At 37.2% G+C, this 14,378-nt stretch overlaps 2 protein-coding genes across 4 annotated transcripts; one reads left to right on the top strand and one right to left on the bottom strand.

Annotated features, from left to right (window-relative positions):
• The first annotated feature begins 73 nt into the window (after positions 1–73).
• nfyba (nuclear transcription factor Y, beta a) lies at positions 74–4,121 on the top strand. 2 transcript variants are annotated; one of them, XM_052118965.1, is made up of 7 exons: positions 74–130; positions 1,018–1,111; positions 2,456–2,589; positions 2,688–2,885; positions 3,173–3,251; positions 3,405–3,484; positions 3,654–4,121. In XM_052118965.1, exons 2-7 carry the CDS (start codon positions 1,018–1,020, stop codon positions 3,684–3,686), a joined length of 618 nt encoding a protein of 205 aa, XP_051974925.1. In that variant the 5' UTR covers positions 74–130; the 3' UTR covers positions 3,687–4,121. The 2 variants fall into 2 exon arrangements, with proteins under 2 accessions (XP_051974925.1, XP_051974924.1); XM_052118964.1 differs by lacking the exon at positions 74–130 and having other exon boundaries at positions 831–1,111.
• Positions 4,122–4,253: 132 nt separating this feature from the next.
• Positions 4,254–14,160, bottom strand: LOC127637725 (host cell factor 2-like). 2 transcript variants are annotated; one of them, XM_052118963.1, is made up of 16 exons: positions 13,907–14,160; positions 13,090–13,238; positions 10,881–11,041; positions 10,555–10,763; positions 10,326–10,410; positions 9,994–10,100; positions 9,576–9,803; positions 9,277–9,474; positions 9,062–9,129; positions 8,695–8,812; positions 8,536–8,567; positions 8,304–8,444; positions 6,796–6,981; positions 6,418–6,709; positions 5,959–6,055; positions 4,254–5,424 (listed from the first exon to the last, which is right to left on the bottom strand). In XM_052118963.1, the coding sequence occupies exons 1-15, from the start codon at positions 14,064–14,066 to the stop codon at positions 5,976–5,978; spliced, it is 2,214 nt and encodes a 737-aa protein (XP_051974923.1). In that variant the 5' UTR covers positions 14,067–14,160; the 3' UTR covers positions 4,254–5,424; positions 5,959–5,975. The 2 variants fall into 2 exon arrangements, with proteins under 2 accessions (XP_051974923.1, XP_051974921.1); XM_052118961.1 differs by having other exon boundaries at positions 4,254–6,055.
• Positions 14,161–14,378: the final 218 nt, after the last annotated feature.

Genomic DNA, 14,378 nt, shown 5'->3' with positions numbered 1-14,378 from the left:
CCCTTTTAAATGAAAATAATAAGCAGCGCGCCCTCTGCTGGCGACGGCCGCGTGAGCAGGAGCTTGGGCACAAACACTCGCGCGCAGCCACGTTTCCGTCCAATCAAGTTTCAGCGCGAGCACCAGTCAGGTTCGTATTTGTGGCTCCGGTCAAATGATCCGCTTCACCGCTTATTGTTGTGTTTAACGAATGGAAATTACTATCACAGGCACAATTATTCCGTTTATACCGTGCTGAACGATCAGCTGAATGCAGGAATTGTAGAAATAATTAATGTTTGAGGATGGGTAAAGGTTTATTTGAAGGGAGAGATGGAGGCTAAATGCAAGCGAGGCCTTCGAAGCATTTTTATTCTCATTTAAGAAACAGCATGTTTATTTACAAAATAAAACGGCTCGTTTTCTGTTAAAGTACTGAAATGAGTCAGAGATTAGCTACGCTTCCTGTTAAACGTGTGCTATGTGTTAGCTTTAGCTGGTTAGCAGTGCTAACATGCTAGCTGACAATGAAAACAAAGACTGCAAGGGAGACTAACATACAAATGTGTAATCTCGTATTAAATGTATTAATGTATCCAGAGCTAAATTTTACTTATTCATTGTGTATTTATATTATTAACATAATATATTTTATTATACATTTAGTGTGTAGTTGGTTAAAAATGACAGCTTCACAAACTTCATTTAAACTTGATGTATTTTATTTTTATTAAAAGCAGATTTCTCAGTAGCTGCCGAGTTATTAGACAGTCTTGAATAATGAAGTGTGTATTTTTGTGTGTCTTAAAATCAGGGCGTAGATTGGGGGGCAATAACACACCCACCCCCTCCATATATTTATACCATTGTCAATGGAAACATATGGGGGGAGGGGGCAATAACACACCCACCCCCTCCATATATTTATACCATTGTCAATGGAAACATATAAATGCTTCACCCCCCAATGTTCAAGCCAAATCTATGCCCTTGCTTAAAACAATACTCACGGAGTCCCACTGTTGTGTTTGTTCACAGATGGACGGAGACGGCAGCACCACCGACACCACTCAGTTAGGAATAACAGGAGAGTATATGACCCCAGGCACTTATGTCTTACAGAGCCAGGATGGTAAGAACAAGTGCCCACTTGTATTTATTTTTGTTAGTATAAAGTAGTGGTCTATAGAGGACGAAACCTGCAAAAAAACAACATTTAAATAGATAAATCCATATATTTGTGCATAAATAAATAAATGTGTGAGGGGGTTGCATACAACCATATGTTCTTAGTATTTCTGCCATAGACAGACATAATACAGAGTAGTGTTGGTATCATGCAAATTCAAATTTGGCTCATGTTGAGCGATACATACAAAAATAAATGAATGATTAAAGAAATGTGTAATAAAAATCAACTTTCAATTTTGCTTTTCCTTTAACAATTTGCATTTCCCCAACCATTTATTAATGTTTTATATTGTATTATTTTTGCATTGATTGGCACATTTATTTATTTGTATTTTTCCTTGCACATTCAATTATTTTAAATATTTATGCAGAATTATTTATTTGTGTATTTATTTATTATATTTGCAGGTTTCCTCCTCCGTAGTGGTTGACCGATATGTTTTTTTTTTTATAGCTGATATCCAGAGAGCAGGGAGGCCAATATCATGCTGATATATAACACAATTTAAATAGCTAAAAATAAAGAAAAAAAACACACAAAAAAACAAAAACGAATCAAGCTTATAGTACATAAAGTGCATAGTGAATATGACATTTACTTATAGTGCACGTGAGATGCTTTTTCTTTTATGTTAATCACATGTGCTCGTGTGGATCCAACAAGCAGCAAACAGATGATGTGGTCCAGATCATCTGCTTAGAATGTCATGGACTGACCGTCATGTAACATTTGTAAATCAGAGGAACTGAGTTTTGATATAGACTGATAAGAGTATGCATTTCAGAGGAATATATTATACGAGTGCTCGATTGGAAGAAACACTGTATTTTCTGTAAACACTGAGGTTTATGAATAACATCTGTTTAAATTAGATATCCACATATTTCACTTTTTATCATTAGACAAGACAGTGAAAAGTTACAGGGAACTGTTGAAGAGAGTAAAATACACATTATGATCTCCTGTGCATCTGTCTGATATGCGGACCGTTTAAATGAGACGAACAAACTGTGATTGTTCGTTTATATGTCTCAGATGGCTCCTTCATGTGCAAGTAAGCGATTCTCTTCTCCCTTACAGCCTTAAGAAAGAAATCGGGCAAATGTGAAAATGTATATGCTGATAATTAAAAAAATTTATTGGCCCCTGCAATATATTGGTCAACCACTAGTAGAAGGTAGAACTGCTGGAGATTAATAACCTGGAAAGAAACTGCATTTTTGTGTACAGTTTCTACTGTTAGATCTATTGTTCGTCACATTCTCATGTGTTTCCTCTGTGCAGATGATGGAGATGAAAGTTTTATTGACCACGAAGATGGCAATGGCAGCAAAGACAATTTCCGAGAGCAGGACATTTACCTTCCTATTGCCAACGTTGCTCGCATCATGAAGAATGGCATCCCGCAGACTGGAAAGGTACTTGCTTGTTCTGTGCTTTTATATGTGTACTGCACATCTTATGTAAAAGTAAAGACAAACTTTGGTGACTTCTGTAATCTGGTTCTTAATCACAGATTGCGAAAGATGCAAAGGAATGTGTGCAGGAGTGCGTGAGTGAGTTCATCAGCTTCATCACATCTGAAGCCAGTGAACGATGCCATCAAGAGAAACGCAAGACCATAAACGGCGAGGACATCCTATTTGCCATGTCCACACTGGGTTTTGATATGTATGTGGAGCCACTCAAACTCTACCTGCAGAAATTCAGAGAGGTATTGTTTGCTCACTAAAAAAAAACTAAATGCATACACATCTCAAAACCCCTAAAGTTGCACCCTTTTATATTGACTAATTTATTTTTAATTAACTCTCTGTGAGCTATACTAGTCTGTCGTACTCTATGTCTTTGTAGAGAGAGATACATAATGACTGCACTTATGAAACTGTTTAGAATATTGCAGAATCGTATTTGTAGAGAAGCAATACCTGCATTTGACATCATGAATATCAGTCTATTTTTAGAATTTTGATTTAGAAACAACATGTTCATGTTTCCAAGGCAATGAAGGGTGAGAAAGGCATCACTCCAGTAACAGTCACAGAGGGCCTTGGAGAAGAACTCACAGATGACAGTTTCAGTAAGTAGAAACTTTTTAATACTGCTTGTATTTCTTGAGAAATTCAAGTTACATATAAGAGACTTCTTACATAAGAAACAGATCATACACTGTTAGTGCCTGAGAGTTTGCCATCGTTAATTAATGTGAAGTGTAATTTTTTTTTATTTGCAGCCAGTCAGCTGCCTGCAGGACTGATCACTGCAGATGGCCAGCAACAGAACGTGATGGTGTACACCACCTCATACCAACAGGTGAGCATATACACAAACCCATGTTCTCCAACAGAGATATGTATGATTGAAGATTCCAGTTGTATAAATGACAACAAAAAAAAAGACAGATCCCAATTGTTTTTGGTATGGTTAAACAAGCTTATTTGTGCTAATTATTTAGAAAATCTTTCTCTCTCCCCTCCCTTAGATACCTGGTGTTCAGCAGATACAATTCTCATGACTGAAGAATAGGCAAGACCAGGTCCAGGGACAGATTTAGAAGCTTAGAAATGTTCAGGTCAGTGCTGGAAGACCAAGAGATGCCTGGTTACCAAAGCAGGGAAAAGTGCCTGTTTCCAGGGTTGCTGATTTGTACATTCAATTAAGGGACGTCTTTCTAATTCATACAGTATTATATTCAGGCCAATTTGTTTAATTTGGGCTGCTGAAGGGCCATTTGGTGCAGGCCACACCAAATTAGGATTCTTTTTTTGTTTTTTTGTATTTAATATCTTTTAGAGTTCGGGTAGGGGCAGTGACAGACAGGTAAGCCAGATGGACAATTTACATTGCCACGGTTAAGGGAATTCTCATTTGATATCTTTTTGGAACATGCATCTTAATTAACCTCTTGTGAGTTGTCATGCTGATTCTTTGAATAAAAATGCGATCTGTCTTTGTTTGAATGTAGTATTTGCAAAAAATTATAGTTGGTCATGGCACCTGTGTACATTTGTTCAAAATGTTCACAGGGAATTTTAATAAACATTTGATAATTATAATACAGGCTAATTAAAATTTTCCAAAACGTATTTGAAAAGATGTATGCCTATCAATGTGTTTCACTTCAGTATTTTTTTTGCAACAATTATAGCATAATACACAAAAAGGCCATTTTGGGAATTGGTGCCAAAAAAAAATATAGCAATAAAATGCATTTTTGTTTGTTGTGTATGCAATTCAATTCAACTGAATTCAGCTAAACTTAAAATAAAGAAAAAGCAAACAAACGGTCATTTAAACCATGTGGTGAATTAGAAGAGAAATAAAATTATGAAAGCCTTTAATAGAAGAATATCAAGAAATGGCACCAGTTTTACATTGTAAAATTTACACAAAAGGGCAACTGGAGGACGGAAGATGACAAAAATGTGCAAATATTAAGTTGATACGTAGTCATCTGTTCTAAGCTGAAGCGGCACTGAACTTTGAACATGGCACAATCTGTGTGATAGATACTTAAAATGAATACTCTGTTGTGTCTAGGTTAATGAAATGGTAACGGAAGATAATCCAGATATAATCTCAATTCACAGCTGCATACAACATTTTAGAGATGGGCTATTAAAAAGCCCCAAGTAGACATACTATTTGTACTGTGTGAGAAAATAAAAGACATATTACAGATAGAGTATAATTAATGAACTCAACGGTGTTCTGTCAGCCTTGCAACCAGGATCAATATTTACACAGAGGAAAATGTTCTAAAGGATTAAATTTGAGATTTTGTCTCAGTTATTCAGAGTATAATACCCATAAAGGACAGACATTGCTCATTCAACATGCATTGTAATTATGTATGATGCTAAGGCACAGGAAAGCGTATTCTTCGGTTGCTATAATAGTGTATCCTTCCTGAACTGATCAAGAAAGAAAAAATCTGGGGGGGCCTGGGTAGCTCAACAAGTAAAGACACTGAATACCACATCTGGTGTCACAAGTTTGAATCCAGGGCATGCTAAGTGACTCTAGTCAGGCTTTCTAAGCAACCAATTGGTCCGGTTGCTAGGGTGGGTAGAGTCACATTGGGTTAACCTACTCGTGGTCACCATAATGTGGTTTGCGCTCTCGATGGGGAACGTGGTGAGTTGTGCGTGGATGCCACAGAGAATGGCGTGAGGCCTCCACACACGCTAGGTCTGCAACCTTGATTGAGGCGAGTCACTATGCCACCACGAGGACTTCAAGCACATTGGAAACTGGGCGTTCCAAATTGGGGAGAAAAAAAAAACAATTGAATTTTCATTCAATTGAATATATATATATATATATTTTTTTTTTTTGGTTCAATTACTGTCAGTTATGCAGTTATTATATACAGGTCTATTTTAAGAAATCTATAACATGCATTTTAAGATGGGTAAGTTGCTCATTTTCAACAAAGATTGAATTTTGCTCAAAAAAATCAGATTTGGGATTTGAAAGGAAACAAGTCAAGTGTTGCCTTGTGGCTACAACAAGCCTAATTAAAAGTATTATATTTTTGTTCAACAATAAACTCAATATAAAAAATAAAAAGCTGTTAAGTTATCTACATTGTACAGTGATAATGACCCATTTGTTATGATACAAGGACAGTAGGGGCATTGCTTTTCTGAACACCTAAAGCTTACAGTATAAACACTGTAGGTAACATCGGAAGACAAAGATATAAAAAACATTTCCAAAGTGGACATCAAAAGGAGTTGAATTATAATATTAAAAGAGAGCTGTCATTAATGCTGCTGGCTGACCCATCAGGGATGAGGATTCATCTGCAGGTGCTGTCAGGCTCTGCTGGTTGAGAACTCAAGTCCAGCTGCATCACTGAAAATTTGAGTTTACTCACATCTGTAGAATGACACATTTAGCTGTTAGGACTAGAGTATGTTGCATTTTATATCTTTAACGTTGTATACTGCTTCATGTTCAAAGCGATACACCAAAATAAATTTCTCATAAGAGCTTACTTGGACTAACTTATATTACTTGGCCAATAAAATTCTATTACAGTCAAGATGGCTCTCAAATATTTCTTTGATCACTGTGGACATGGTTTTCTATTTACAATGTTGTTTTTGCAGCACTTGAGCACTGTAAGCAATCACAGACATGTTTGTTGTGTGCATGAATGCAGTGGTGAATCATGAGGTCACTCATGAAAGTCCTAAGTCAAGACTTCGGTTAATCATATAATATTAATGTATGCACACCTTGCAGCCAGCGGATTTGTGTGGCCGGACCATAGCCCTGCTCGTTCTTGGCAGCGATGCGGAAGACGACAGCAGGCCGTGCCGAGCAGTCAATGTGTGCGTTGCTTAGTTGCGCTTCACTGACTGTGCATGAAGTCTTAGTGCCACGGTAGATTCGGATGAAAGCCAAATCGCCAGGTCGCTCTGAGTTGTTCCCTCGACTCTTTCTCACGGCCAAGTACATGGAATACTCCATGATCTTCCCTGACAGAGAGGTGGGAGGCTCCCAGGTGATGTGCACGGAGTCTTTATCCTGAGGAAATGACAGAGGAAATTACGTCAAAGTGTTTAAAATAATTGTTTAGAAAAAACTGTTTTCATCATCAAGAGGAAAAGAACCTTGGTGATTTTGACAGCAGATGGCGCCCCCGGAAATCCAGGCTGACAGGTCTTAAACTCAGTGATGGGGCTGAAGTCTCCCAGACCACAGCTGTTTAGTCCAGCCACTCTGAGCTTGTATGTGACCCCTGAAGCCAACTCCTGCTTCTCACGACCTGTGAAACTATGAGGACCTGGCATCTTCCACTTTAAGATAGAATTGTGATGATAGAATATTAACCTAGTGACGTGAGGTTGCTACCATTTTTAACATTCTTAAGGTCATTTGGCCCAGTTACTGGTCAAGAATATATTATTAGCCACAAAGTTTTAGTTACTGGAACCAGACTCAAGAACATCTAAAGAAACATAATGAAAGCAAAATTTCTCTTTTTATGAAATTGTTTTTTATATAGGTTCATCAGGGAAACTAAGGGGCCATTCAGACCAAATGTGTTATTGTGCTAAATAAACATGCTGGATGCAATGCATCTAACAGAACCCAGTTGTCTCAAGAAGCACTTTAAAAAAATAATTATAATTGCCGCTCCAGTGCAAGACACTTAAATTAGGGCTGGGTATTGATACAGGTTTACTGATTCGATTCTGATTCACAAGCTCTTGATTTAATTAGATCTCGATTAGATTAATCTGGGTACATTTCTGTTACAATGTCCATTTTGCTTGCATACAAAAGAAATTCTCCCTCAGCTATTGGTCTTAATTATAAAGAAAACTTCTAGGCAACCCCTCTAGGTACAATTGGAAAAATATTTCATAAATTAGATTTTATATTTGGTCCATTCCAGATCATCACTTGATGAATTGACCACCTGTCTGCTAATCTTCAACATGTTTTACACTAAACAATCCTTTTGGAATGAACTATGCGTGGAGTTGACTATGATAAAATTGCAGCTTTATTAAAAAAAAAAAGGTAGATGTCCATTTTATGGTTCTCCCCATTCATTTGTATCTTATCTGCAAATGGGGACTTACTGTCTTAAACACTAGTTGACTGTTACACTCTTCTATGGCAAAAACTCAGAGGTTTATATCTTAGTAAATACAAAATTATCTGTTTAGTGCATCCATGTGTAATTAAACTTAAATGTTTTTTTATTTTTATTTATCAACAACTGACTGTAAAAAAACAGAATCTGTATTAGAAGAGACATTAGTCAATGATATGTAGAATGTGATGCATCAGAAAATCTATATTTTTACCAAGCCCTAACTGAAACAGCTGAACACTGCATAACCATCAAAAATGTCAGTCTAACTTTACATAGAAAAACGATGGGAAAAGAGCACAGATGAAAAAAAAGATCTGACCCATATTTTAAGAATTCATTTTGGCCTTTCAGGATGTTATGCAGCTTTAAATAGTATTTTGCAAATCTACAAATCAAGTTTGACCCCCAAATATTTCACATTTTCTAAGCTTTAGCTCCTCACTTACACTGTTCTCTTAGGCTTTATTTCGTTTCTTAGACTGTTACTCCTAAACGTGGTCATTGTGGACAAACCTCACTGTCAGCTGAATTTCGACCAGACAAGGTTGATGCCAGGTCACCTCCTTCAGAAGGCAGGAAGTAGTGTGTAACCTCACAGAACAGTGTTTTAAACACACCCACATCAAACCACACAGAGTCCTCTGCATTCTCTGTCTGTAAGGGCAAAAGGTGGAACTTTTTCAGTGTGTTTTGGGTGTTTCAAAGTGATTATTTCAAGTTAGAAAAATACAGAAACACACCATACCTGTTGGGATAGGATGGGAGAGGTTTTTCTTTCTGTAAATTAGAATATAAACAGAAAGAGAGAAGAGACAGAGTAACGAGTCACCAAAATGGGATAACATCCATTTTCAAAAGTCCCAATAGACCCAGTGTTTATATGTGTAATAGCCAATAATTATACCAGACTGTGTCGTAGGTGGGACATTTGAAGAAGAGCTTTTTCCTCTTCTACTTCTGTCCCCTGTTGATTGGTTGTCTGCTTCATCCACACCCATTTCTATAGGCCTCAAAAGGCTTTCCTGAAATGGGAGAGAGCCCATCTGAGAATGCCACTGTCCTGTCACAAAACTGGAAAGCCCAAATAAGCTCCAACACAATAAAAAAAAATTCTGGCTATTCAATCAACTTATCATTGAATATATAATGTCAAACAATGCAGCATTCTGGTAAAAGATCTCATGATGACCCAGTTCAAAACTTGATGTAGTTCTCATTCTGTTTTTACATATTCTGGATACACTAAAAAATGTTTGCTGCAGAAGTCTCACTTGTGATGAAGAGTCCTTCTCTCCAAATGTGGCATCTACACTTCCTATTTTCTGAAATGGCTGGGAATCTGAAGAGATGACAGATTTAATTTATATGATTAAGTGAATAAGAAACTTCTAAAATTTGTGCTGTTTTTTTCTTCATAAAACAGGCATTTTAAATGGCAAATGCATTCAAAGAGATTATTTTATTTTTAGTGACAGCTGTAAAACACCTTTTTGTATAGGTTCCTTCCCGTGTCCTGGGTCTTGAGGAGTTGGTATTGACTGTGGCTCAATGGATTGGGAATGAGAAGTAATGGGCTGCACTTGAAGCAAATAACATTCAGCTGCAGGTAGGGGGCGCCAGGCAACATGTAGCATATTGACTGTGGACTTGACAAGGAACACTGCACCAGGGGTGGAAGGCCTGTCTACACACAAATAAAAACACAAAAACAAATACAATAAACGATTTACATGTCCAACAGACTCCAATTTGCAAACATCAAAACCATTGTCCTGTATCTCTCACCTGTTTCCAGGTACCACAGATCTTTACAGCAGATCTGGTAGTTATTGCACTTTTTGTATCCATCTCGCCCACTCCAGATGTACAGACGTGTGCCGACAGTTACTGCACAGTGCCCAGCTCGTGCTTTCGGCCAATGCAGACTGCCTTCTTCCTCTTCAACTGACACTACACCTGAAGCTAGTCCCTGCTGATGTTCTTCTGTTGTCAGGTTGTGCCATGCCAGTGTGTCTACAGTACACAAAACATACCAAGAGAAAGCATTGCTTGTTTTCAAAAATGTTAACTAAGCAATTTCTGAGAAGTTAGCTATACTGCAGCAAAATTCTCTTGATCAAATGCTCAAAGACTTAAACACTTTGTATGGGTCTACAAATAAGCATGCAATATCTGCAGAACAACATAATGTTGATAGTCATACCAAGGTTTAGCATGGAAAGAGAGTTGGAGCAAACCCATTTGACTCCATCAGAATTGAGCGTGTCCTCTGTCTCTCCAACAGGAACCCAACCTCCAAACACATATAACCTGCAATGAACAATGAGGGCGAGAAACAGAGCGAGTGAAATAAGGAAAAAGAGAATTTAGGAGGAAACAAGGTAAAAACCACCACAAGTTACCAAAACTTCACATTGACAAGGCCAATTGGATATATTTCACTATTTCGAAAAATGCACATCATTGTAAGCATTTGAGAGAGGGAGGGGAGATTACTGTAAGTCTTTGAAAATGGAGTAAATGTTGCTTCATTACTTGTTTCCCATCACATTGGAGGTGTGTAGACTCCTGGGAAGTGGAACTTGCCCTCTGGTTTGAGGTAATGACCAAGTCATAGTTTCTGAAATAGACATCAGCTTGTGAGAGAGAGCAAAACAACTTGAACCAAATGAACACACACAGGATATCAACAGAACACACAGGATATCAACAGAAACTTGTGCATACAGCTTCATGATTCCAGTGAATATGATCAAGTACGTACCGATATCTAGCTGCCACAAGTCATTCAGTCTATGCCCACACATGCCCCCAAAAATGTAGAGCTTTGGGGCACTGCCACCCTTCCCACAGTAAACCACAGAACTATGGGATTCCCTGGCGGATGGACCTCCACCTTTGGTTTCTGGAATGTTCCAGCCTTTGACTCCAGACTGAGCTTGCAGCTCCAGTTCATAGAAGTCATCCAAATACCTGCAGAGTGATAACAATGTATAATATTTATGTGAGCAGGTTTGAGTTTGACACTGTTTGAAAATCCAATCTCTCTTCTCAAATTAAATCTGATTATTTGCATATCAACATGCACACCGTGGTATATTGCCATTTGGATCTTTGCTGTCATTGGCCATTCCACCAAAAAGGTAGCATTTGTTGGCATGGAGAACAAAGCTGTGACCAATCCTTGGGCATGGAGGTGATGCATTCCTCGGTGGGCGGGGCTTCAGCTTTTTCCAAAGCCATCGACTAGCCTGAGAGGAGAACAGAGAAGTACTTAGGATAGATTGCGTTTGCAAATGCAAATGCATTTCATGCACAAGTTATTTTGCTAATCTTCTCGCAACAGGCGGGCGACCGTCTCGGGAGCGACACATGAAAAGAAATGCTGTTAGTCACAAAGACACATGCCTGAATAAACACATTTTATTATATTTTTAAGAACAGTCATAAAAAGCCGTCATCGCTTGTGTCTGATTCGCTGTTTGTTCAGAGGCGTGCAGCACGAGCCTCTCTTGTGGAACAAGCGCATGTAAAGAGAAAAATAATGTCATCTATAAGAATGCTGCAAATTATCTCTGATCATCTCAGGAGGTGCTGTGAGTTTAGTTTGCTTTATTTCCACAGAAAAGTTTGCACTTAACATGCAACAGTGCAATACTGCATGTTCAGTAATATATTTCTTTGCATTAAAGATAATGATTAAATCATAAATAATACAAGACATGTTCACCTTGAACCAAAAATGTAGTTCTATTTTCTTTAGCCAGCATTAACTGTATTACCAAAACACAATACAAACACAAATTCGATAAGAACACACATTTAGCAGCATTACTTTGGGAACACAAGGGAATTTATTAGGTTTTATTATTATGATTATTATTATCTTTACATTTATAATTGTCTTTAGTTCTTAATCTGTAGGCTTTTAGTAATTTTACACCTGTTGTCGTTGGTGCATACTTGCGTGATGGCAAATGCGGCCGTTGGAGATGTGAATGCATGGATTTGGGGAGGTGGTTATATATAAGATTTTTATAGTTATTTTATATTATTATTTTAATAGACTTTTTTTGTTTAGTCTAAAGTACAATTTGAATTTAGAAACGTCTTTAGTTTATGTTTTTCATGTTCCAATAAAATAATTTTCACCAACACTCGGCATTGTATGTCGTGATATTTTTTAAGGCGATTATCACTGAATTATTTTTTACATATCGCCAAGCCTTAGTTCACTTATTGATTTGGTACAATTTTTCATATCAGCAGTAAATTGTATTGGAGTTCACATGAACCGTACCCCAGATCACTTTATCAAGTGGATTCAGGTGCGGTTCCCGGGTGCAAACCAGAGTTCGGAAAAAAGTTTTCACATTATCTAAAGGAACCAAACTTTGATGTCACTCGAACCCAGGTGTGCACCAAAAGTGCTAGAGTGAAAGCACCCTAGGTGACGAGGTGTTCTAAATAACATGATATATTTTAAACTTTTCACCATGAAATTTAACCCTGGTTAAATATTTTAGGACAGAGTATAATAAATACAAATATATTACTATAAAAAAACTATAAAACATTCCATGATTTTTTCATGACTTTGATTATTTTATTAATTTCCATGACTTTTCCAGGCCTGGAAATCGCAATTTTAAAAGTTTTCCATGACTGTGGGAACCCTGATTTTATGATGTCTTGGTCATAATATTACATTATTGAGCAATGCTAATTATATTCCACCATACGACTGCAAATTACTTTATTTAAAATTACTTTTCCCATCTTGTCTTCCATCACTTGCCAATATTTTATTAGATAGATCATTAAGTGCACAGTTCTGGTTAAAAAAAACTGCTAATAACAGTTTTAATAAGTTAATTAATTCACCTAGGTCATTCACATATTAAAATAATGAACATCTTTGGGTTTGCACATGCGGGTCAGTTAACGAGCGTTGACTGTTCAGACTAGTGTCTGATATGGGCTACATTTAAAATGTGTGAACAACAGCAATCAGATTTGAGCAGATAATCAGATTTGTCCACATTCAGCTGTGGGGTGATTATCACCTCAGGGTCCTCTCCAAAAGTATACTACCATCATATACTACTACAGGCTTCTTTAATAATAATACAGGTATACCTAATGAAAGACCTATAAATCTTTTAGGGTTTATACCCAAGTTATAGTACAGAAAAACCTGTAGATGTAACCTGTAGACCTAAACTGAAGATAATGATATGTTAAACTGCATGACTCAATTGGAAGATAATTATAATGGCATAAAGATAACAGTGTTCACCTGCAGTTCATAGAGACTGTTGGTATATTGGCCAAATTCGACCATGCCTCCAAACATTAGGATCCGTGTGCCTTCACATGTAAAGCCATGAGCGGCACATCCGGGTGGGATGTCCCCTCTTACTGCTGGCAGAAACCACTGTTTGGTCACTGAAATTCAAAGATCAAACAAACATCAGCATGAATCAGTCAGTTTGTGTACACTATCAGTCAAAAGTTTGGACACACTTGACTGAATTTATCTTTGTCAAGACTTTAAAATTATTTGCTTATGTTTATGTAAAAAATGAACACCTATGCTTAAATGCATAAACTTGGTAAAACAAAAAAGTTTGGTAGGCAAATATAAATACTGTTCCATATAAGTGATGGAAACTAAAACATAAGATTGTTTTGATTTGTTTGACACTTTGGTCACTGCGTAATTCCCATACTTCCATTTGTGTCATTTCCTTTTTTTATGACTTTACTATAATAAATGTGTAAAATAGAAATATTACAAAATAAGTAGGTATGTCCAAACTTTTAACTGGTGGTATCATTATTTTAAAATATGAGTATTCTGTATATGAATTGAAGTTTATAACATTTCTAACGATTTGAATGTACATTAACAAGTGATATGTTATTGCTGGGAGCTATTTGTCACTGTCTCCAACGAGGGAACATGAATGTAAAATGATGAATTTAGCGCACGCATTTCGTGTTTTAAACAATGCATAGTCAACACGGATCATTGAGCTTAAAGCATCCGCTATGATGTTTTGGACTGCATTGTATTCATTTATTTGGTATTTGGTATCTATATAGTGTCCTACCACTGTTATAAACATGCAGGTTGGTCGCTATTCCCTCGTTTCCACCTCCAAACACAACAACCAACTCCCGGATGGCGATTGCCCGATGCCCGTGCCTTGCCCGGGGAAGAGGTCCATTGTAAGACCTCACCCTTTTCCATAAAGGGCCCTTATTCACCATAATGGGTTATCGGTATTTTTTCGTTCTTCTAAGTTTGATATTGTTTAATTGCATTGTAGTTAAGGCGCACAATATGCATACAGTTAGAAGCACTTCCCCGTGCGTAAAAGTCCGTCTGTAATTGGCCCTACGTATGTCATGTGATTAGAGAGCGCCGTACTCTTGACCAATCAGAGACGTTTGTGCCTCTTAGGCTCCTCCTGTTCTTTATGAAAAAAATACAAATAAAAAATACACTGACAGTAAAAAAATAAATAAAATACATTTAAGTATATTAAATGCCAACGATGGTATTTGATCACGTCATAAGCA

This window comes from Xyrauchen texanus, chromosome 45 (assembly GCF_025860055.1).
Source record: "Xyrauchen texanus isolate HMW12.3.18 chromosome 45, RBS_HiC_50CHRs, whole genome shotgun sequence".
Classification (NCBI taxonomy): domain Eukaryota; kingdom Metazoa; phylum Chordata; class Actinopteri; order Cypriniformes; family Catostomidae; genus Xyrauchen; species Xyrauchen texanus.
Note: the sequence above shows the minus strand (reverse complement) of the source record. Positions and strands in the feature narration are given on the sequence as shown.